The following is a 23,253-nucleotide window of genomic DNA, read 5'->3' as shown; positions in this document are numbered from 1 at the left end:
TTTTCGTTTGCTTGTTCTGTTTGTTTGGTATTAAGCATAAAGCTACATAATGGGCTATCTGTGCTCTGCCTACCACGGATATTGAAACCCAGTTTCTAGCGGAGTAAGTCCGCAGACATACCGTTGTGCCACTGGGAGGCCAATTTTTTCGAATTAGTTTGTTTGTTGTTAAGTACGAAGCAACACAATGAGCTATTTGTGCTGTGCTCAGTTTTTAGAGACTGAGCGCTCAGATTCGCTGGGGGTACATATGTGAAATGAATAATCTTAAAAGTATTCATTCAGTGTATCCTAGATTATGAAACCAAAAAAAAAAATAAGTATTTTTCTCTTACTTAATATTCCTATGAGATATTTAAAGAAAATACCTCTCATTTGATTACTGCGGGTATCGATTTTTAGCTCTATACTCCATTACACTTATTGTCTGGTTGTTTTTATCAAATTATAGAAACTGATTGTAAGTGCTTAATCTGTTTACTTTTAAATTCCTGTTCGTGTATAAACTTGTCAGTTTGTTATTATTTAAGCTAACACATCTTCATTCGTTTTCCGACTCGGCATGGCCAGGTGGTTAAGACATTCAACTCATAATCTGAGAATCACGGGTTCGAATCCCCATTACGCCAAACATGCTCGCCCTTACAGCCGTATGGGCGTTATAATGTGATGGTCAATTCTACTATTCGTTAGTAAAAGAGTAGCTCAAGAATTGGCGTGGGTAGTGATGACTAGCTGCCTTTCCTCTAGTCTTACACTGCTAAATTAGGGACGGCTATCGCAGATAGCCCTCCTGTAGCTTTACTCGAAATCCACAAACAACTCATTCGTTTTCTAACTTGGATATGTATTGTAACTAAAACAACTTATTTTATCAGTTTTTCTTAAAGTATTTAATTTGTTTTTTCGTATTTATTTTGAAATAAAGTCAATAAATGCATTTGTTTGGTTTATTTTGAATTTCGTGCAAAGCTACTCAAGAGCTATCTGCGTTGGCCGTCTCTAATTTATCAGTGTAAGACTAGAGGGAAGATAGCTTGTCATCACCACCCATCGCCAACTCTTGGGCTACTCTTTTACCAACAAATAATAGGATTGACCGTCACATTATAACGCCCTCCACGGTTGAAATGGCGAGCACATTCGGTGTGACAGGGGTTCGAACCCGCGACTCTCAGAGTAGGGGTCATGTTTCTTAACCACCTGGCCATGCCGGGCCAGATACATTCGTACTTCGTTGGAATTATTCGTTTCACGTGTTTCAAAAATAGAATATTTCAGTAGCAGAGAGTGAAAGATAGTTTTAAAAAATAATGCACAAAGTAAATGAAAGTGAATGGTTCTTTACCTTTTATATCAACATTTTAAAACATGCTTAAAACTAGTTAATATATTCATAAAATATGAAATGTCCTAAACAGTCTGAAAGATCTACACCATTATTTGTATTTTTTTTCACTCTGTATTTGTTTTTCTCTGTTTTCATGTATGATTTTATTAGTGCCCTTATCAATAATCATTTTATATTCTACTTTATATATTATATTTTTATGGCCTTTATCAAAAGTGAATGGAATGCAATATAAATTTAGCTTAACCATTATTAGTAATAATATGGCTGAGAGGAACACATAATAAACCAAGTAAGAGTCCTCAATACCAGCGGAACGTAAAATTCTTTAAGAAGGGTTAGAATAAATTAATGTATGAGTCCTCCCCCCTCTTCTTATTAGCCATATTATTGTGTCACCAATACCAGTAGTGTGTCGCTACACGATGCGAATTTACTACTCAACAGGATCTCTACTACCCTACACTCAAATTGAAATTATTTTAGGAAGAATTAAAGTACATTAATCTATGAGACCTTTGGCGTTAACAAATAAATTAATCGAAAGGGTTTTACCTTCTGAATCCAAAACTGTAATTTGACTTCAAATCGGTCAAGAGGTGACAAAACTTAGCTGAATATTTGTACTTGGAAGACTCAGAGCCATTTTATTTTTATTTATTGATTTTTTAAACATTAAAATCAATATTTTTGTATTTCAATACAGAAGGTTTTAAAATCGTAAGACTATCAATGAAAAAAATGCAACAAGAATAATAAATATCTTATTCACTTATTCTGTTGATGTGAAAAATATTAAGACATTGAAAACTATACTTTAGTCTTTTGACAGTTTCATTAACTATCTGGTATTTCTCTTTGTTACTGGTATATGTAATATTAGTTATCTTATTTATTATCCAGTTACACATACACAGTTCATGAAAATTAATTTACAATAATAATTTTCTAGCTGGTCAGCACTGAATTTACGGGCTTGCAAACGGGTTCGATTCCCCTCTGTGGACAAAGCGCTTATTTATGTCTTTCAGCTAAAAATACAACGAATGTATAACAGTAAATGGCCATTTCTTTATACTATAGTATGCCGTTTACTCGAATTTTCCTAACTATTATCTCAGTTATTGACACATAATTTTAATATTTTATCTCCTGGAAATATTTTACGCGTAGGCAGATCGTTTTTCTGAAGTTTCGTGGTTCGCGTCCTGTTATCACTAAAACAAAAATCGCGCTTCCCTCTTTGCGCCCAAGAATACGTTATAAAATGTCACATCACACAGTTTTTTCTAACAAGAGTAGCCTAAAAGTTGATTGTGGGAGTTATTGACTAGCCATTCTCCCTCTAGTCTACTACTAGAAAATTAAGAACAATTAACGCAGGTAGTTGTTGTGTAGCTTTACGCGAAATTCTAGGAGTAAGTAAACAAATTCTATTTTTGTTATAGAATAGAGAAGTCAATTATATTAAGATGTGTTAGTAATAAAATTACAAAGTTATATAAAAATACAAACGTCGTAAAGATGCAATGCAAAAAAAAAGTTCAACAAGAAAAAAAAAAGTAGAAATACATGACGTCTTCTATTGCAAGTGGAAATAGTAGCCATGTTTGATGATTAAGGTTTGCATAGCCCAAAAGGAGCAAAATTAGAACAAATAATGCAAAAATCTCTGGAAAGTTTAAATGTAAATGTACAATTCAATGGCATTTTACTTTGTAAACAGAGAAGCTTGAAAGTTGAAATTAGTTTCTTCTTGTGTTTGCAGTGTCAAAGTTTTCCAAAGGTAATTATTATGCTAACCTTTGTTCGCTGTTGAATATAATCCAAAAGGAATAAAAATATTTTGAAAATCAGAAAAATTCATATTTTTAAGTAAACTTTCCCCATAAACAAACTGGTAGCAGCCAAATCTTCCCCTGTAAGATTTGTGAGTAACATCTTAAATAAAATTTGTTACTGTAAACTAACAATACTTAAAGAACTTAAAGTTAATTTATGATTACACAGGACAGTAAATTTATTTGAATGTATTAACATTGCAAATTAAGAATTTTGAGTATACTTTCCTTGAAGTATTGTTTTGTAGAGTTAAAAAGTAATAAGTGTTAAGGAACGAGGTTATAACATCAGTCAGTAACCATATGTGCATTTAAAAGTATTTAACTTTAATTGTGAAGGCGATATTTTGATTAATAACTAGTTAAAATGATTATCTCAAACTGGACTTCTTGTGGGGAAGAAGTAAAAGTTTTCAGGTTTTCTACATAGGTATGGATGGGCAGAATTTTTTACAGTAGGTGTCTGTAACTTGTTGGCGATAAATTTCAATAATAAATGAACAACACACAGTTCACTCATTTCAAATGATGTATTAAAAAAATTCAAACATATGCACAAAATTCGTTACAGTATTGGTTGTCACAGTTATATCCAGAACTTTAAACTTAAAGCTCTAGATACACATGATAACCAGTATTGTCTATTTTTCGTCAAAATACACAGAGGTTGTTTCAATTACGTTTGAACACCCTTTGTCAAGATAAACTATTCTTCTTTATTTATGTTGTAATAATATAAGCTGTAAAACTCACCTTAAAAATCACCTTTTATATCGTACTGACAATTACGCAGTCTAACTTCTTTTCCACTTTCTTCTGCATTAACTGAACTTTCTTGTTCTAACTTGGTCGCATATATATATTGCTCGACTGTGGTGTAGAGCTTTGTTACACTATAACATTTCGTCTCGAAGGTTTAGAATTTTTAGTTAAAACAACGAGAAAAATTAGTATGGATCGAGTAACATGGCTTTAATTTACATCAATTGAACTACTCAAGAAATGATTCGTAAACAGTTACGTGAGTAAACTTGCTATAACTGTCGCTTCTAAAACGCTTCATATTTTAACGCTCATATAATATAATCTATATAAAATTAAAATAAATAATCGAGTATGTCTAAAAGCATTGTTGAATTTTGCAGCTAAATAAACAAGAGATGCTTACAGCAAAACATGGAAAAGTACATTAACACTTTTGCAAATCATTTATAAAATGTCAGAAACACTTAATGTCTATACTTAAAAAGCTCTGCATTACAGTAAATGCCAAGTTTGATCATGCCATTTCAGATGATAGTCATGGATATTTTAGCTCCATTACCACCATAATATTCAGGAAATAAATACATAATAGTTGTTTTGATATATTTGACTAGACTTCTGAAAGAATATGTTAATTAGCTTAGAAAGCAGAAACCAACTCTCTGTAAACCAAATTGTAGATTGATATGGAATGTCACAGTATTTCTGACGACAGATATTCAAAATTTCATTTCAAAATCAACAAAAGAAATATTCAGGTTGTTAGAAGCGAGGGAAAAGAGACAAGTGAATGATATCTAGCTCTAATGGATTAGTATAAACGGTAAACAGAACTTTATTAGACATAATATTTCAAAATTATAAAATGTTAAAGCAAAACAAAAACAGGAAATTGACATGTTTCATTGCTATTATTAGTTTATAGATGCACAGAAAGAGAATCGACAACTTCTGGGTAATGAAGAGATATGTTGTTGTCAACATATTTAAAAAGTTAACTATTCATCACATGAGATTATAAAACGAAAATGTACAGAGAATGCAAATAGCATTTGAAAGATCAAATGAACACTTAAATTAGGCATCCGAAAGGATGAAAAACAAGCAAGTAAAAAGCGAATGCCAGTGAAATTAATTTAGGAAAGAAGGTTTTGTTACATTCCTTATTGTAAAAAAGGAAAACACTAAGACATTAGGTCAGCTATGGAAGAGGCTCTTTAAAATAATAAAATATTCTGACAATGTGTTTGCTTTATAACATTTCTGGACAGTGGAATAATTTAACGTTTTTTAACTTTTAGCTCTTTACTTTACACCAAATGCAGAGAACTTATCTGAGCAAAGCATTGATCTGTTCGAAAAGGATTAACACACCCTTTTATACAAAACAGGTGCGTGTGGCTCTTTTGACAAACAAATACTCAAAACAACTTAAAGAGATTTCCAATTGGGCTTTAAGGTTGAATTAGAAACATAGAGAGTTAAAAACAAAATGAAACTAATTATACAAAGATAACACATAAGTCTAAGTTCAGGTTGCTATAAAATATTTTTAAAATGTATTTTTCTATGAAGATAAAGTTTTTCAGTTTTAAATTTTACAGTGCATTACTTTTGCTATTAATTCTAAATGAAAGTTGAAGACAGGAGCCATCAATGTACTGTCGATTAGAAAAGCGAACAAACAAAAAACGCATTTTAAAAAGTTGTATAAGTAAATATAAATGAAAAAGAAAACTTACAACGAATTAGAAGTGAAATTTCAAACTTAATAAGATCATATGGAATATAGATTATTTGAAAGATACTTCTGCTCATATACATGTAGAATAATGTATTACGTGTTTCACGGAACAGCCACAGCTATAAGGGAGCGTTAAATGCAAGCAACATAAACTGGTAAAGATGATCTAAATATAAAATATTTTTCCAATACACTTTTTGCATTGTTATTGTTCTTCAGACGTTAGAGAGCGTATGAGAATTTGTATTCGATTCAGTTTTATTAAGTTTGGTTGAGTGGCATCTAAACAAGGTTAAACTGATAGTATTAGTAAAATGATAAGTATTATCGGCGAAACGACTTGCGCTATTGCCAAGATCAAACGTGATTGAATAGGGTTTTGGTTGAACGTGATGTAAAAGTAAAACTGGAATTGTGACAAGGATTGAAGTATTTGGAAAAGGTATTGACGAACCGATGTAGAAAATGTTGTGTTTTCTTTCTTTCTTTAAAGGGAAGATATCATCAATTTTGTAAGATAAAGCTTAGAAAAGCTGAAGAAGCCTAGCGGATGGAATTGTCGTAAATGGACTGTTTTATTTATTGTTGGCGCGAGGAGATAACATAGTAATAGTAACTTCAGAACAAAATTGGAGCAATGTGTTTTCGCGTCATGGAAAACTAAGAAAATGTTTTAGGGAAATACAACAAAATATTACACTCTTGGCGATAGTAAAGCAAGTAAAATAGATAACATACAGAAAAAAATGAATAAAAAAAATAATAAAAAAGATATATGTAAATAATAAACTTGCGTTTGTCTGTCCGAAACTTTCTCGCAAATTGCTCAATCAAACGCTACAAATCTAACATATTTAGAAAAGCCTTTTTCCGATGAGTCTTGGTTGTACATTGGCTTTTCCATTCAAGATGACCTCACCTGTTTTTAGCTTAGTCACACCTTTAAATGTAATGAGTACGCAACATGATTAACATGAAGTAACCATTGGCTGAAATATCAGCTTTAGTTTTTATTTTTAAAGTATTTCACACAAACAACACTTAAACCGGGCGTAATTTTCTAGTAAAATTAATGTTTTACTAAATACAATTCCTATGGGCTTTCTCGAATTATGTAGGTATAAAATATGATGCACAGTTCCTTTAAAACCATGTTTTTATGTGAATCCGTTTTTAGACATATTCAGCTGAGGCTGATTTCAGTACAACTTTACATTTACCTTAATTTGCAATAATTGAGTTTTGATTCGTTTCATAGACTGCTACCAAAATATTTTAGCTATGTTTCACTTGACAATTAGTTTCATTTTTTTTCAACTTGTAATACCCTCCAGTGGCACAGCAATATGTCTTAGGACGTACAAGCGCTATAAATCACGTTTCGATACCCCTGGTGAGCAGAGCACAGGTAGCCCATCGTGCAATAACGTGAGGTTTTGGTAAATGAAGTTATGTCTGACAGTGTAATTTTCTAAATAAACTAGGATTTTTCACTCTATCATATGAAAGCATATCGTAAAAGTGATAAATAAAAAAACAAAGGAAATTCAAGCAAAGGGTGTGAAAATTGAGTCGCTGCTGATAAAACAAATAATTAAATAATTTTCAAGTAGCTTTTGAAGCTGTAGCTTGAAGCAGAAATCAAGAATTTAATAGAAAATTTAATAGGATTTCTAATAAAGATTAGTTAATTAGATTATAGAAGAACTATACAGAATTTCGTTTACAAAGGAACTGAGGAAGATAGAAAAAGAAACGAATACCGAGTCTTTTGTTTGTTTGTTTTGGAATTTCGCACAAAGCTACTCGAGGGCTATCTGTGCTAGCCGTCCCTAATTTAGCAGTGTAAGACTATAGGGAAGGCAGCTAGTCATCACCACCCACCGCCAACTCTTGGGCTACTCTTTTACCAACGAATAGTGGGATTGGCCGTACATTATAACGCCCCACGGCTGAGAGGGCGAGCATGATTAGCGCGACGCGGGCGCGAACCCGCGACCCTCGGATTACGAGTCGCACGCCTACGCGCTAGGCCATGCCGGGCCCAATACCGAGTCAAGAAGACAAATAAAAAAATTGGTAGCGAGTAGTATACGAATTCATCTAATTAAGAATGACTCAAATACTTTGAGTACAAAAACTTGTTTGTTTGTAGTTAAGCACAAAGCTACACAATGGGCTAACTGTGCTCTGCCAACCATGGGTATCAGAACCCGGTTTCTAGCTGTGTGAGTCCGCAGACATGCCGCTGTGTCCCTGGTAGGGAAGCAAGAATAAGATTTTGGTTTGTTTTGAATTTCGTGCAAAGCTACACGAGGACTATCTGCGCTAGTCGTCCCTAATTTAGCAGTGTAAGAGTAGAGGGCAGGCAGCTAGTCATCACCACTCACCGCCAGGCTACTCTTTTACCAACGAATAGTGGGATTGACCGTCACATTATAATGCCCCCGCGGCTAAGAGGGCGAGCATGTTTGGTGTGACGGGATTCGAACCCTTGACCCTCGAGCCAAACCGTACAAAAATAAGAATGCAAGGATGGATGTATAAAAAAATTTGAACGAACTTTGGAAATATACATTGGAAATCAATGTTTAATACAAATTATAAGACGAAAAACATTGTTTGAAGTGACCAAAAGAAGGAAGGGGAAAAAGGTGAGTATGAAATATGATAATAATTGAAGACCAAGAAATTGCACAGGACGAAGAAAATTCTCCAACAGCGATTAATAATGAAATCGAGAATTTGTAAATAAAATACGTAAGGTTGAATGAAATTAAGAAACAAATAAAGAAACATATACAGAGGAGAAAATATGAGCGCAAATGTTGTAAAAGGTCAACAAAATACAAGAATTGAAAATAAAGAAGAGAAGAAAATAAAGTATTTTTAGTGTAGAATGTGGCAAGATTATTTTATAAGAATAACGAATTTTGGAATTATGTTTACAAAGACGAAGTGGTTATACTAACTTAGACGTGGTGCAGCAAAAAGTTAAGGGCAGTATAAAGAGAAATTTGAAGAATGAACAAAAAATTGAAAGGGGAGAGAGAGAGGTAAAACATAAGTAAAAGACATGAAATGGATTTTGGGTTTAGATAGAAACACGCCCATTGACATTTTGTAGATATGATTATCAGTACAATGGAAAACATTTATGCACACTGCCCGATTACCCATGGCATCAGTGCATTAGATCCACGCGTGATGTTTCATGACGTCATATCTGCACAATGAAAATGGAGGAAAATGAATTTCTCCGTGATAGGAAATGGAGGCAAAACGGTAAAATCGTAATCCCTATTGGAAATTTGCATGCACACAGGATAAAATTTCTCGAAGTTGAAGGTTGCATATTGCGTAATAAAAACGTTTTTCCAGTATGATGTAAGCAACAGTTCCATTACAGTATGATACGTTGGCTACATTGTAAACGGAAAAAAGAAGATAACTAAAGCGCTTTTGAAAATTATTTCAAATGAAAATAAAAAAACGATAGAAGAAAATGATGAAAATGGGAAATGGAGGGATACTAGAAGCCCTGAAATATGTAAAATGATAGCTGAAGAAGAACAAGGGGAAACTATAAAAACATTAAGGGTGTAAGAATGAAAAACGAATTGAACAAAACATACAAAAACGATGGGAGATACAATAGAAAATTATATGTATTATGAGTTGTAAAAATACAGTTGAAGAGAATGGCATATTAACAGTTTAGAATACAATTTACAGGAGAAATAATATAATATAATACGAAACGGAGTAAATGAGTATTTTTTCCTACATGAAAGGTATTGTAGGTAACATCCTAACCTGCATGGAAATTATGCCAGTTACAGCTGCTTCTATGAAAATGTCTTACCGTTATAAATTATGTTTCGTCAATATGCTTGTGATATATGCAGAAGTCATGTACTAATCTACCGAGCGAAAAAAATCACATAGCATTTATGAGTGTAAAACACAACGTATCATATAAGCAACACGTTACACATTTGAGTACCACGTGAACTTTTTACAGTACATTTTTACTTACTCAAACACAGATGTAAGTGCTTATAGTGCTTATATTTCAACATTAGTAAATTTCCGATATTTGTCTATACGTTAAAAAACATAAAGAAAATATATGCATTTTACGTTGTTAGACTCAACCACTTATTTGAGTAGAGCTTCAAAAAAAAATAATGAGAAAAGGGAAAATAAAAATAAAAAACTTTTTTTTGAATTTAATGGGGAAAATGTGAACACTATGAAATTAGCCTAAATACTAGCTGGTCAAAAGTTTAAGACCGTACTGAAACGAAGCGTTAATCGGTAAACAAGTAACGAAATTTAGTCATTTGTGTTCAAGCATTAGCGTTGTCAACATCTCCCACTGACATCTCATGTGTTACATTGGGTAAAAACACGATAAAGGCTAAAAAGTTGACAGAGTTTGAGCGTGACAGAATTGTCGAGGTGCAAAAGCAAGGTCTCGCTCAACATGCCATCGCTGGTGATATTGGGCGTAATAAAACTGGTGTTGCAAATTTCTTAAAAGACCCTGAGGGATACGGAACGAGAATTTCAAGTGGTCAGCCGAAGAAAATTTCGCCGGCGCTAAACAGGAGGATTTGAGAGGTTGACCGGCAAAACACCAGCAGATCGACGAACCAGATTAGGATCATTACGGACGCAGAACGCAGCTCAAGAGCAATAAGACGTCATCTACGAGAAAAGGCTTTGAAAACCGTAAACGTCTTTATAGGTCACCCCTCCTTCCACACCACGAAACAGCTCTGTTAAACTTTGCTGAGAAGCACCAAACATGGGACGTAGAAAAGTGGACGAAGATTTTGTTCTCTGATGAAAAAAAATTAACCTGAATGGTACAGATGGCTTTCGACGTTACTGGCAAAGAATATCCCATCGGAGACATTTTCTATACGGCACAGTGAAAGAAAGTTCCATCACGATCTGTGATGCTTTCTCCTTCCATGGAACAATGGATCTTTAGGTTATACAGGGGCGTCAAACAGCATCCGGCTACATTGACATGTTGGAGAGAGCATTCTTATTGACTGAAGGCCTTCGCTTGTGTGGAAATGTCTGGATCTTTCAGGAGGACAACGCTGCAATTCATAATGCCCACAGGACAAAGGACTTTTTCATGGCGATTGACGTGATTCGTTTAGACCATCCAGCGTGTTCGCCCGAACTGAAACCCATTGAAAATGTTTGGGATGGATGGCAAGGGAAGTCTATAGAAATGAATGTCAATTCCAAACAGTGCATGATCTTCTTGAAGCTATCTTCACCACTTGGAATAACATTCCAGCAAGCCTTCTGCAAATGCTTATATCGACCATGCCAAAGCGAATGTTTGAAGTTATTCGCAATGACGGCCGTGCAATTCACTACTGAGACCTGTTGTTGGGCGTTTTCTACCCTGTTCAGGACTTCATTTTGGTATGGTCTTAAACTTTTGACCAGCTAGTATTTAGGCTAATTTCATTGTGTTCACGTTTTCCCTTTCCTTATTTTCATCTTTCGAAGTTCTACTTAAATAAATGGTTGAGTAAACAACGCATAACGCATATTTTTTATGTTCATTGGCCTTAAGATTTTGACCAGCAGTGTATGAGAAAATGTACCTGATCACAGAGTGAAGTAAAAAACTTTGAATTCATATCAAATTTTAGGTGACTGAAAGCAGTGTAAAAATATACAAATATGTTATTTTGTGATGTTTCAGTACCATGGATGATAAATTACTATATTCCCAACATTAAAAAAATCCCCAGATTGTAAGAGTTCGTAACTCAAACAAAGAATGTTATCGTTGTTTGTAATTAAGCGCAAAGCTATACAATAGGCTATCTGTGCTCTGCTCACTACAGGTGTCGAAACATGGATTCTAGTGTCTGTAGACATGCCGCTGTGCTACTGTATGGGATAAACTTTACAAACCAAAAATATGTAATACAATACTGTAGGACTTCAAATCGAATTTTTAGGAACAATTACCGACATAACCTTTTATTTTCAGTTGCTGGAGCTAACAAAATTTGAAAGAGAATATAAATGGAGATAGATATTACATATCATTACGATTTATTTTTTGAGCTTCCTTGAATTAAAGGGTTAAGCGAGGTTAGAGTTAATAGCGTGCCGCATGGTGGTTCTGGAGTTCTAGGTTTTGTATTTTAAAAACCATTCTTCGCTTTTTGCGGCTGTGGGTGCATTATAAGAGTGAGTGTCATATCCCACTGCTCGATCTAACAAAAGTAGACCAAGAGTTGACAACGAATGGTATTAACCAGTTTTCTTTTTAACCTATGGCTTTCAAATTAGCTATAGATGGCGCAATAGTTCTCGTTTGGCTTTGCGAGATATTTAAAAAAACAAAAAACAACCAAACTGAGTTAAGAAAAACGTCAAACATGTTTTCAGTCATTCAATTCAAAAAGAAATATACCTTTACCTCATACTTAATAACTGTACAAGCGAACTACGTTTTTGAATTCCGCAGCATCACTTATTCATTGAATCTACAATAAATGGAATTTAATAGTAAGCATTTAATGAATCATTGGCCGACATTTCGTGACACGATTATTTCGTGTTGTTTTTTTAATACCTATAAAAAATACTAGTCTTCCTCTGTTTCTTTCAATTCATTGTTAATTTTTACTTATAACACACTACTCTTGGCATTTCTATTTCACATCATGTTGAAACAACAATGACAACTGCTGAAAGACGTTTTAACATTAAATGTTGTTGATTGTGGTTCAAAGTTTGGTACATTTTACACGTATCGCATATTTATAAATTAAAAATTCATAACATAGTAAAATAATATCAAAACCCTAGATGTGAGCGGAGCTATACTATTAAGTCTAACACTGTTTGTAGACAGACGAAAATAGACTTGATAATTATTTACTCTTTTTTAGTTGTGAAGTTATTTCAATGGTCTTTAATCTTAATTTGAGGTACAACCAGTTTCTTGACACTTTTGCAACTCTTCCGGTTTAAGATAAAAAGGAAACAAATACAAAATCAAATTACAGAAAAATAATGTTCATAGAAATAGAAACAAATAAAAATATCAGTAATAAATGTTCAAATTGAATAAATGTGAAATATATTATATTGATAATTAAAACAAGTACCTTTCAAAATATTACTTTCTCAGGTACACAGGTATGTATTCGACTTAGCATTTTTTACATATTTGAAGTAGATAGAAAGTCGTTATATTTGCCCCTTCTACAATTTGAAATGATTTATTATTAAATGTAGCTTTGAAATGTTGGATGAAAATGTTTTTCATACATTATACGTATTTTGTGTTTCTGATTTTGTTTCGCACCTGTAAAACGAAAGTACTAAAAATAGCTATTTCATGAAAAATGGTTTTTTGGAATAAGATAATTATTAAAATGCTTTCTAGTTTGTAGCGAAATAGGGGAAGAAGTACATACTTGGTACTTACGTATGTTCGTGGGCAAACAAAAATTATTCGTTTTTCCGACATAAACCTAGTAACATAATGCAGGAAATATGTAACATATTTGGAGTTACAACGATACTGACCGTTGGCATGAAAGATTTCTTTACCAGTAGAACTACAGATAAATTTTCCAACTTTAATGTGGTATTTGACACAAATCACAATTCCAGTGATATATTCGTTTTTGTGCTGTAAGGTTTTATGAGTCAAGTAGTGTGTGTAAAGCTTTTAGGCTATTTTTCAGTAAAGTGTCCATTTCTATTTCGATTAAACTAGAATGATGGATAATTATAAGTGTAATAATTGTTTTTTATGTTTGATCTACAGTCTTGAGGTTTAAACATTTTTGTAGTAATGTTGAAACCTCGATATTTTGTGAATTGTGACATTTTCTAAAAATATGTTTTAATTCTTATCTCTAAGGTATAGAATCTTTGTGCTAAGTTCCGAGTGATATCTAATTTTATGAGTTTTGTATGATTGCTCTAAAAATCTAGGAACCTATATGAGTCTTTTGGTTTCTAATAAATATCAGTGTTCACTTCTCTGTTTTTGGTTACAATAATTAAAATGTCTAAAAGGTGAAACTAGTTTTAAAATTCTTAATAGGTAAATTGTGTAACACGATTTATTCTAGTAATTATTTGAAATCAAAATATCTAGATCATAAAAGAAATTCAAAATTGTAAAACAGTCATCTGAATACATTTTTAGTGATAGCGTTTTTAATTAAGTCATGTGAGGGAGATGCTCATAAATGTATCTGAAAGTTATTGATAAAGTTTATCATCAAAATAGAAGAAACAGTTATTTAAGACAAGTTGTAAACTTTCTGTAATTAAAAGTTTACTATATCTAGGATGCAAGATATATATATATTTCCGTAGAAAGTGCGTTACTGCTGTCAGTCCAAAGTCATGTTTCATACTAGGATACAGAGAGATAACACAAAAAGACCTAACTTGTGTGGCTTTCTTCGATTCTATTAGGTAATTTTTTTAAATTAAATTTATACCATTCCTGATGTTGGAAGAGAATTTAGAAGATAAGAGATTGGTGCTATATATCCAAAGTTTCAACAATGTTAACCATTCATTATAGCTACCTTAACAACTTACCTTCTTGGTGTTTCAGGTGGCGGGTTATTCACACAATGATGACATTTACGTTTTGGCCCGGCATGGTCAGGTTGGTAAAGGCGTTTCACTCGAAATCTGATGGTCGCGGGTTCGAATCCCCGTCACAGCAAACATGCTCACCCTTTCAACCGTGGGGGCGTTATAATGTGACGGTCAATCCCACTATTCGCTGGTAAAAGAGTAGCCCAAGAGTTGGCGGCGGGTGGTGGTGACTAGCTGCCTTCCCTCTAGTCTAACACTGCTAAATTAGGGACGGCTAGCGCAGATATCCCTCGTGTAGCTTTGCGCGAAATTACAAAACAAACAAACATTCATGTTTTAATTTAATTATAAAAATCTTATGGAGCATTGCATTTGTGTATTTTTGGAAAACACAGAAATGATTAACTTTCTTTGTTACTTATATTATATTTAACTATGCTGTATAATTCATCAAGTTTCTGTTTTCAGTTCTAATCTCATAGACCTCTATTTGCTCTACATTTCTGGATTCAACACAACCAGTATCTTATTTATTAGTTATATCTTAAAAACAATCGAATAACATTGTGCTGGCTTACTTACTCATTGATTTTAGGAACAATCTCTTGAAGTATATTATAGGTCTGGAATGGAAGCCAACAAAAAGCGAAAATTGTTACCACAATCAACAGCATCTTGATAACCTGCAAAGAGATAAATTACATCAATGTTTATGAATCTTACCTAAAGTTCGTAAATAAAGCCAGTTAGATAGAATATTATTATAACTTATATTTTAATAGCCTCAAAGAATGAAGCTTACCAAAATATTAGCTCATTGTTCTGTCTCTTAATAATATGTATCGGAAGAGTATTCACTAATTAGTAAGTTAAACCTTTTGGTGGAACCGTTCATAGGAGGCATTACAAAGAAGCAGAGAGAATGGAGTAGTTGTCCCCATTTTTTTGTTTTTATAGGAATATCGTATCTGTATATATATATATAAATTACGTAAGTGTTTTTTGCTTCTCAAATTTTAAGTCCGAGTCTCGCTCATGATTTTATGACATTCACAGGTCAGCAGTTTTGAGCTAGAATTGATAAGTTTACTTACTTGATTAACCTATGCTTCACGAGCTTACATAAAAACACTTCTCTTACCGACGATATGATAATTGTTTACCAGTTTTTGTAAGCAGCTATGTATTATATAAGGTTACTGTTTGTTTAGTATAGTTTTGTTATGCTTCTACAGGTAATGTATTTTCTTGCTTTCATATAACAATTCAACTTACCTTAGTTCTTATTTATTTTATATTACAAAGATATATTCGAACAACTAAATGTTAAATCTTATTTGTTTATGATCCGTAATCCTTTAGAAATTTTAATTTCTGTTAGTTGAAACCCAGTATTTTTCTAGGCAAGTGTATAAAGAAGTCGTGCTTTGTGTATATATATAAATATATTGATTCCATTCAGTTTTATCTCTTAAAACAAATTCACGTTACATTTGTAAACGAAATATTATTTTTATACGAATACTATTAGATACCCGATCAAACAATTCAAAGGTAATTTTCCTAAAAATAATGTTGAATAAACAAATAATGTACAGTCAACCGAACCCGTTGGATGAGAGTGCATTCCATATGTTCTTTGAACAAGTAACGTTTTTTATTTAGTAAAGGACTACAGTACATTGTTGGCAAAACCTTTGGTTTCCAATACAAGGGCTACACCCAGCAGATTACAGTATCCAGATTTGTTAAGAAGCCGAGGATATTTTTTTTTCTGCTAGATGTCTTGTCATTTTACTGAGCACAAGAAAAGACCGCTGCTAAAATTAGCGCTTTTTGACAGTTGTTATTTCCATAGGAAGTATCAAACGGAGACGTTCAGTTTTATTCACAGTAATGTATTTTTCACATAGTGCAAAAATAAAATAAATCATATTATACATATAAATATATAATACCCAGACTAAACAAAATAATATCTATAAACCGAACAACAACAAATAAACATATATATATATATACATATATATACTCAAACAAGTTTCTTTCTTTATACGCGTTGTTTTAGTCTTGTTCCTATCTTCTACTTAGTTTTTCTAATGAGTTGAGAGAGGAAGCCTCTGAAATTCCGCACGATAAACAGCATTTTGTTCTGAATAAGTTTCTTTTATTCTTAGATTCAGCATATAGAAAGATGACGGATCGATGTTGGTCTCGATATAAGCTTTTAGGAGCAGCAAAAAATGGATTATTTTCCTATAATGTACTCTTGAAGACAAACATTCTGACATACATATATATTTGATATAAATATATATTAATAGGATTACCCGTTCAAAAATACAAAGCATGACAAAGAGACACTAGGCTATTATACAAGCAACATTTGTTTAAGTATTATATATCGGTATACAATCACAAAGATTCATCATGATTTAGATATAATGAACAAATTTAATTATTTATGTAATAATATTTTTAAATGTTCAATTTTTACCCAGAGAAGTAAAGTTTTTCATTCAAAGTTTAATGGAATCTTAGCTAGTTCTTTCTGAATAAAGTATTATTACTGTTATTGTTTTAACATTCTGATGACCAAATATTTTAGCAGCAATCTTCTCTAGATTTTTACTGTCATGTATATCATCCCAAGATATCAAACCTCCTGATGACTTAAAAGATAAGTTTCAGAACGTATAACGCTAAAAATCGGGTTTCGATACCAGGGGTAGACGAGCATAAGTAGTTCATTGTGTAATTTTGCACTTGACAACAAACAAATCATTCCATACAATACAGAAATTAACTAGTTCTATTAAGCCTACTGTGGAAAATAAAAAATACAGCATTTGGTTTTCGATTTCTCAACTTACATGTACAGTTTTTGCTTTGGCGCAAAACCACATTGAACTATCTGCTGTGCTCATCGCAGGAAACTGAATTTTAGCTTGTAAGTCAATAACCTACCACTGACACATCAGGGAACTAACTATTTTAAATAAAATTTTGTAGTTGTTTACGATATATTTTGTCTGTGATAGTTCAATTTATAACAAGTTATGACTGACTCAAAAACATCTTGTTTGAAACCTCTTAACTTGTACTTTAGAAGACACTTTCAGTATTTTTACGTGTAAGACTTATAAAGTTCGTGAATATTGACTTCGTATTTCGTATAGATAAATATATTTCAAAGCATCGTTGTTAGAGGATTTTTTATTTACCCACTGATGTCGCAATCGACAGAGTAAACAAATATTTCTCAGGAAAGACTTCGGATGTTTAGCCAGTAACGCATCTGGAAATTCATTCATCTCCATTTATTTCGAAAACTTATCCAGGGATTTCAATCAGCACCAGAGTTTAAAATAGAAAAATAACATATGCTAAAGCAACATCCTTTTCTGAAAATAAAATTTAAAGTAATGTCTAATTATCTAACCAACCTTCAATTATATGTCCATTTAAACTTTTAATACTGCACAACTTCAGATTACTACCATCCCTTACATGATTTGTATTTCTTTTCTTTCAATACAGAAATGTAAAGTTTAAATATAAAATTATATTTGTGTATGTATTGTGGTAAAGCGTCCCTTAGTTAGTTAGCTAGTTAGTTATCACCAACAAATTCCATCTAGGAACATAGGGCCGCAATCGCTTGCGGATTCTTCAACAAGTATTTAAGCGAGTAGGTTGTTAGCCCACTGCACCGAGCCGTCCCTAATTTAGCAGTGTAAGACTAGAGGGAAGGCAGCTAGTCATCATCACCCATCGCCAACTCTTGGGCTACTCTTTTACCAACGAATAGTGGGATTGACCGTCACATTATAACGCCCCCACGGCTGAGAGGGCGAGCATGTTTGGCGCGACCCTCGGATTACGAGTCGCACGCCTTACGCGCTTGGCCATGCCAGACCTAAAGCGTCCCTTAAGGATTATTAATTAGTTATTAGTTACTTTCTTAAATGTATATTAGTAGCAAAACAGTCAGTTGAGAAAATTAGCATAATATTATATACTTTATTATTTAGCCCCTCCCAGAGGCACAGCGTTATGTGTGCGGACTTACAATACTAGAAATCGGGATTCGATACCAATGATGGGCAGAGCACAGACAGCCTACTGTGCTTAACAAGAAAACAACTTCATTATTTAATGATATCCAATACTAAACCAAGAACCTAAAGTAAGATATTAAAGCTAGAAGATAATACTGACTAAAAGGTTTTGCATTGCGCTTATAACGTCACTTTTATTGACTAAATATAAAGAGAACTATAGCTATCTTCATTGTATATATTCGTTATATTTGTGTAAATGTGTATTGTCAGTTCAACGACAATATATTACATTTGCTCCTCTGTTATTTAATTTCAAAATCCTATGCATTTTCGGCGCATTTGTTTTGCTGAATTAGTTTACTTAATTCTAAAGAGAACCACATAAAACCTAGTGGCTAGCGTGTCCGAACAGTGAATGTAATGTTCAGAGTTCGTGTCCCATTGCCACATAACATCCTCCACACTTTGAAGCCATTTGTAAACTAAAAAGGAATCGGTCAAATCTTTCCATGTGTCAGACAAGATTAGACCAAGAGTTGGTAGTGAGTGCTACTCACTGACTGCCTTTTTCCTCTTGGATTTCTGTTACTGAGGGCAGCTTTCTCCCTGTTAAAATGCTATTATAATGAGAGCTATATCCATGGTTTTATAGAGTATTGCCTGTTTTGGAATTCTGAATTATTTTTCTTCTTCTTTGTGTAGGGTGTGTGTTACGTTTTTCCAGTTTTAGCTATATTTAGGGTGCATATTTTGTTAAATCTTAATACAGGTTTTCAGGTTCTGGTAATGGTATCTTACTTAGATTCATTGCTATGCGGTTAGACGTGTCTGAAGTTTTAAGAAACTTCTGCTTGAGAAAATCGATGGATGAACTTGGTTTGCTGGTGTAAATTATTTTAGTATATTAATGAGTATGTGTTGATATAGAATATAAATAGCTCTAAGTATCTTAATAAAGTCTGTTGTGGCTGTTGTGTTATTTATCTAATAATATGGATCATTAGTTATTCTGTATTTTATGTTTACTAAAATGATGACATTGGAACTTAAAGAAAGAAAACACCCTGACTAGTACCACTAGTAGGAGCTTATTTAAAGATAAATATTAATGAATGGAACCTAAGGTAAATATTTAATAATGAGTGTCTTAACTAATTAATATTTATGCTTAGATAATCATATGGAGTATACTATTAACTATAACCAATTATCACACCCTTACAAAGGGTCAAGGTGAGAAATTATCATACTATGGTTTGTAGCAAATTTAAACAGAATCGCTGCAAAATGTATGCATTTTAAATCCCGTACACAATATTGTTCTTTTAAGTTCCAGACTTAAATTCGTGAACGTCATACTATAAATCTCCGAATAAAATTAAATACAAGAACGTCATCCATACATAACGCATAATCAACAGCGATATGTAAATTAGAAGTGAGACAAGAATAGAAAATGTTGTTTAACTTCACAAGAAAAAATATTAAATTTTGGAAATATCCTGGACTTAAGTCACGCGATCTTCTCTCAACGGCCTTTTTCTATTAAAATTTCTATTGCAGAAAGAGAAATGTTAATAAAAATACTCTTTTGAGAAATGGCTCATTTTTCATCATCTTTACTTTGATATATTAGAATGTCAACACTAAATCAGTCCGTACAGATCTTGTGAAATATTAAGAGACACATTACCATATAATAATGGAACTTTACAGCTTTGTCCTATTGCAGCATCTATATAAAAGTTAGAAATTAAATAATCTCGAAATACTTCAAACCTATGGTGACAAATATGTACATACTAGATCATGATTGCAATAATATACCTATAAATTTTTCATTTCGCTTCTGATAAGAAGTCTATTCTTTTTGGTTAACGTATGTGGAAAATGTATTTACTCTCCTAAATAATTGTGTCGGTTTTCACAAAGTCAAAAACCAATAAATACGTCTGTGTGTTCTTCTCATTATATTACTCAACTGTTTGTGTTAGCCGTCCATATAGTAATTACATAGGCCTTTATAATAAACAAAAAAATTAAATATAAATATTTTTTTTATATTTTATGAGTTGGAATTTTAGCAAGATTGAAAATTGTTAGATTGGGTTTAGCAACTGGCAACATGACAGCAAACTTCTAGCTATAAAGCGCTACTACAACTTTATCAACAATTTAGTCAATGTAGAATTAGTACTTTTTAAAATAATTCTTCAGCAATAAACATGGCAGTTGGAAAGTTCTCTCCATATATGGTGAATAATATACTATACTTTACCAACAGAAGTAGTTAGGTAATGCATAGTATATTGATTTTAAGTATGCAGATCATCACGCCACATACCAATTACAGCTGGCATAAAGGTGAGATGGAATGAAATGTATTAGAACTATATTTTGGCAGAGTTTATCTTTGGATAGATAGTGTAATGATACCGAAAATTGATCGGTTTCAAAAACAACCCTTTCCGACGCAAAATATTCATGCATTTAGTCTTAAAGATATCTCCTTATTGTGGATTTAAGATTTAAAGACGGAGCTATTCCTTCTGTTTAATAACACTTTAAAACCATTGAATATGTATCGACTCATGAAAATGTACAAACGTAAACACCAGTAGGTAAAAAGATCCATCTATGTGGCCCAGGAACGTACTCAAGAAGGATCTCTGCTTGGAAAAGCCATCCACAACATATACATTCAACTGTTTCATACCTCAAGCATCTGAATACAAAATTGGTATGTATACTATTACCTACTCGTTGTGCTGTTTAACACAGAGCCCATGGATTTGTGTGGGTTTGAAATGTTGAAACAAGAATTCGAAAAATTGTGTCCTCGTACTCTACATAGGTTATGGAAAGCACACGGAAAGCATAGTGCGCTTTTGACACTAAAGCCTTACGAGCTCAAAGCAACCGATGAGTTTTATCTCGCGAATTGAATCAGCTGTTAATAGTGGTAAGTAGACAAAAAATTAAAAGTAAGTATGAGTAACAATTTCAAAGAAGAAAAAGACGCATATACTGTGGTAGCCACGCTGACCTATATATTCCAGGGCATAGCTTTTATAAATATACATACAGAAGGACAGGCTACGACCGTCAGTGTAGCCATGACATGCTGATGTTGTTTTCAGAAATTTGCTCTGATGAATGATAACACGTAATCCCCCTACCCCACCCCTGAAGTACTCGACTGTTTGGCACATTCTGGGACTAATGAACTTGATTTTGGTAGAACACGTACATTATATGTTCTTGGGAGAACGCTTAATAACAAGTTATTCACCTGTTGCAAGATGCTGTACTTTGTTTATCACAGTTGCGCTAAGACTGGTTTCATTTTTCTTTCTGGATATTCTTGGTGTTCCACGTTACGTTATACTTTTTATTCTGATGTCAATATCTATAAGTATGGAAAATTCTAAATCACTGATCTGAGTAAATAATTATTTAGCGTCAGAAAAAGTTGCTGCTTACCTTTCCCAAAAGTGATCAATTTTCGATGGCAACACACTTTAACGTAACGCTAAACAATGTCAAAATATAACTCTAATAATTTGGTTCCACCTCGACTGTATATTGGCTGAGGTTGTAAAATGACTTGCTGATTTCCATATTCAAAGCCCGGCATAGCTTATCACAGTTTATCACAGTTATAGCTTACTATTTTTATAGTATACTAATTGTAGAAAACCAATAATATTATTAAACGTTCTCTTGGCGTGGCCGGCATGGCCAGGTGGTTAAGACATTCGACTCATAATCTGGGAGTCAAAGGTTTGCATCCCCGTCATACCAAACATACAAAACAACCGTGTGGGCGTTATAATGTGACGGTTAATCCCACTATTCATTTGTAAAAGAGTAGCCTAAGAGTTGGCGTTGGGTGGTGATGACTAGCTGCCTTCCCTTTAGTCTTATACTGTTAAACTAAGGATGGCTAGCGCAAATAGCCCTCATGTATCTTTGAGCGAAATTCAAAACAAATAAATAAATTCTCGTGGCGTGTCAGTTAATGAAGTTTCAGGATTAAGTTCGCTAGTGATGTTGTAAAACAAATATTATTAATTCTTATATATATTTAATGCTTTATGTTACAGGCATTTCTAAATATCTATTTAACAAAAACAAACATTGAGATTAATGTAAATACATAATAGTAAATCCGTTACAGTATCATATGTTGTAAACTTTCCGCTGAGCCAATGGAAGAAGTGGTTTGTTTGTTTTGAATTTTCGTGTAAAGCAACCTGAGTGATATCTGCGTTACCCTTCACTAATTTAAGAGTGTAAGACTCGAAGGAAGGCAAACTAGTCATCATCATGCACCACCAGATAGCCCTCGTGTAGTTTTACGCGAAATTCAACAAACAAACATTTTTTTTTCTTATTCTATTGATGGTTTTATATCATTATTGATTGTTTGTTTTTTTTAATTTCGCACAAAGCTACTCGATGGCTATCTGTGCTAGCCGTCCCTAATTTTGCAGTGTGAAACTGCAGTCATCACCACCCACTCTTGGGCTACTTTTTTGCCAACGAATAGTGGGATTAACCGTCACATTATAACGCCCCTACGGGTGAAAGGACGAGAATGTTTGGTGCAACGGGGATTCGAACCAGCGACCCTCACATTATGAGTCGGACGCCTTAACACGCTTGGCCATGCCGGGCCATTATTATTGAAATCTACTTTGTTTGTTTGTATTTAAGCACAAAACTACACAATGGGAGATCTATGTTCTTGTCCACCACGAGTACTGAAATCCGATTTTTAGCTTAGTAAGACACCAGCAGATCGTCGAACCAGATAAGGATCCTTACGGACGCAGAACGCAGCTCAAGTACAATAAGACG

General features: G+C 33.2%; 1 protein-coding gene across 1 annotated transcript in view; it reads right to left on the bottom strand.

Moving 5' to 3' along the window:
- The window catches only part of LOC143236450 (RYamide receptor-like), a 91,732-nt gene that overhangs the window by 13,086 nt on the left and 55,393 nt on the right, over positions 1-23,253 (bottom strand). Inside the window, exon 2 of the mRNA XM_076474707.1 lies at positions 14,909-15,009. Within this exon, the coding sequence (XP_076330822.1) occupies positions 14,909-15,009 (101 nt within the window). The remainder of the gene's footprint in view (positions 1-14,908; positions 15,010-23,253) is intronic.

This window comes from Tachypleus tridentatus, chromosome 2 (genome assembly GCF_004210375.1).
Source record: "Tachypleus tridentatus isolate NWPU-2018 chromosome 2, ASM421037v1, whole genome shotgun sequence".
NCBI classification, from domain to species: Eukaryota; Metazoa; Arthropoda; class Merostomata; order Xiphosura; family Limulidae; genus Tachypleus; species Tachypleus tridentatus.
This window is presented reverse-complemented; position numbering and strand designations above follow the sequence as displayed.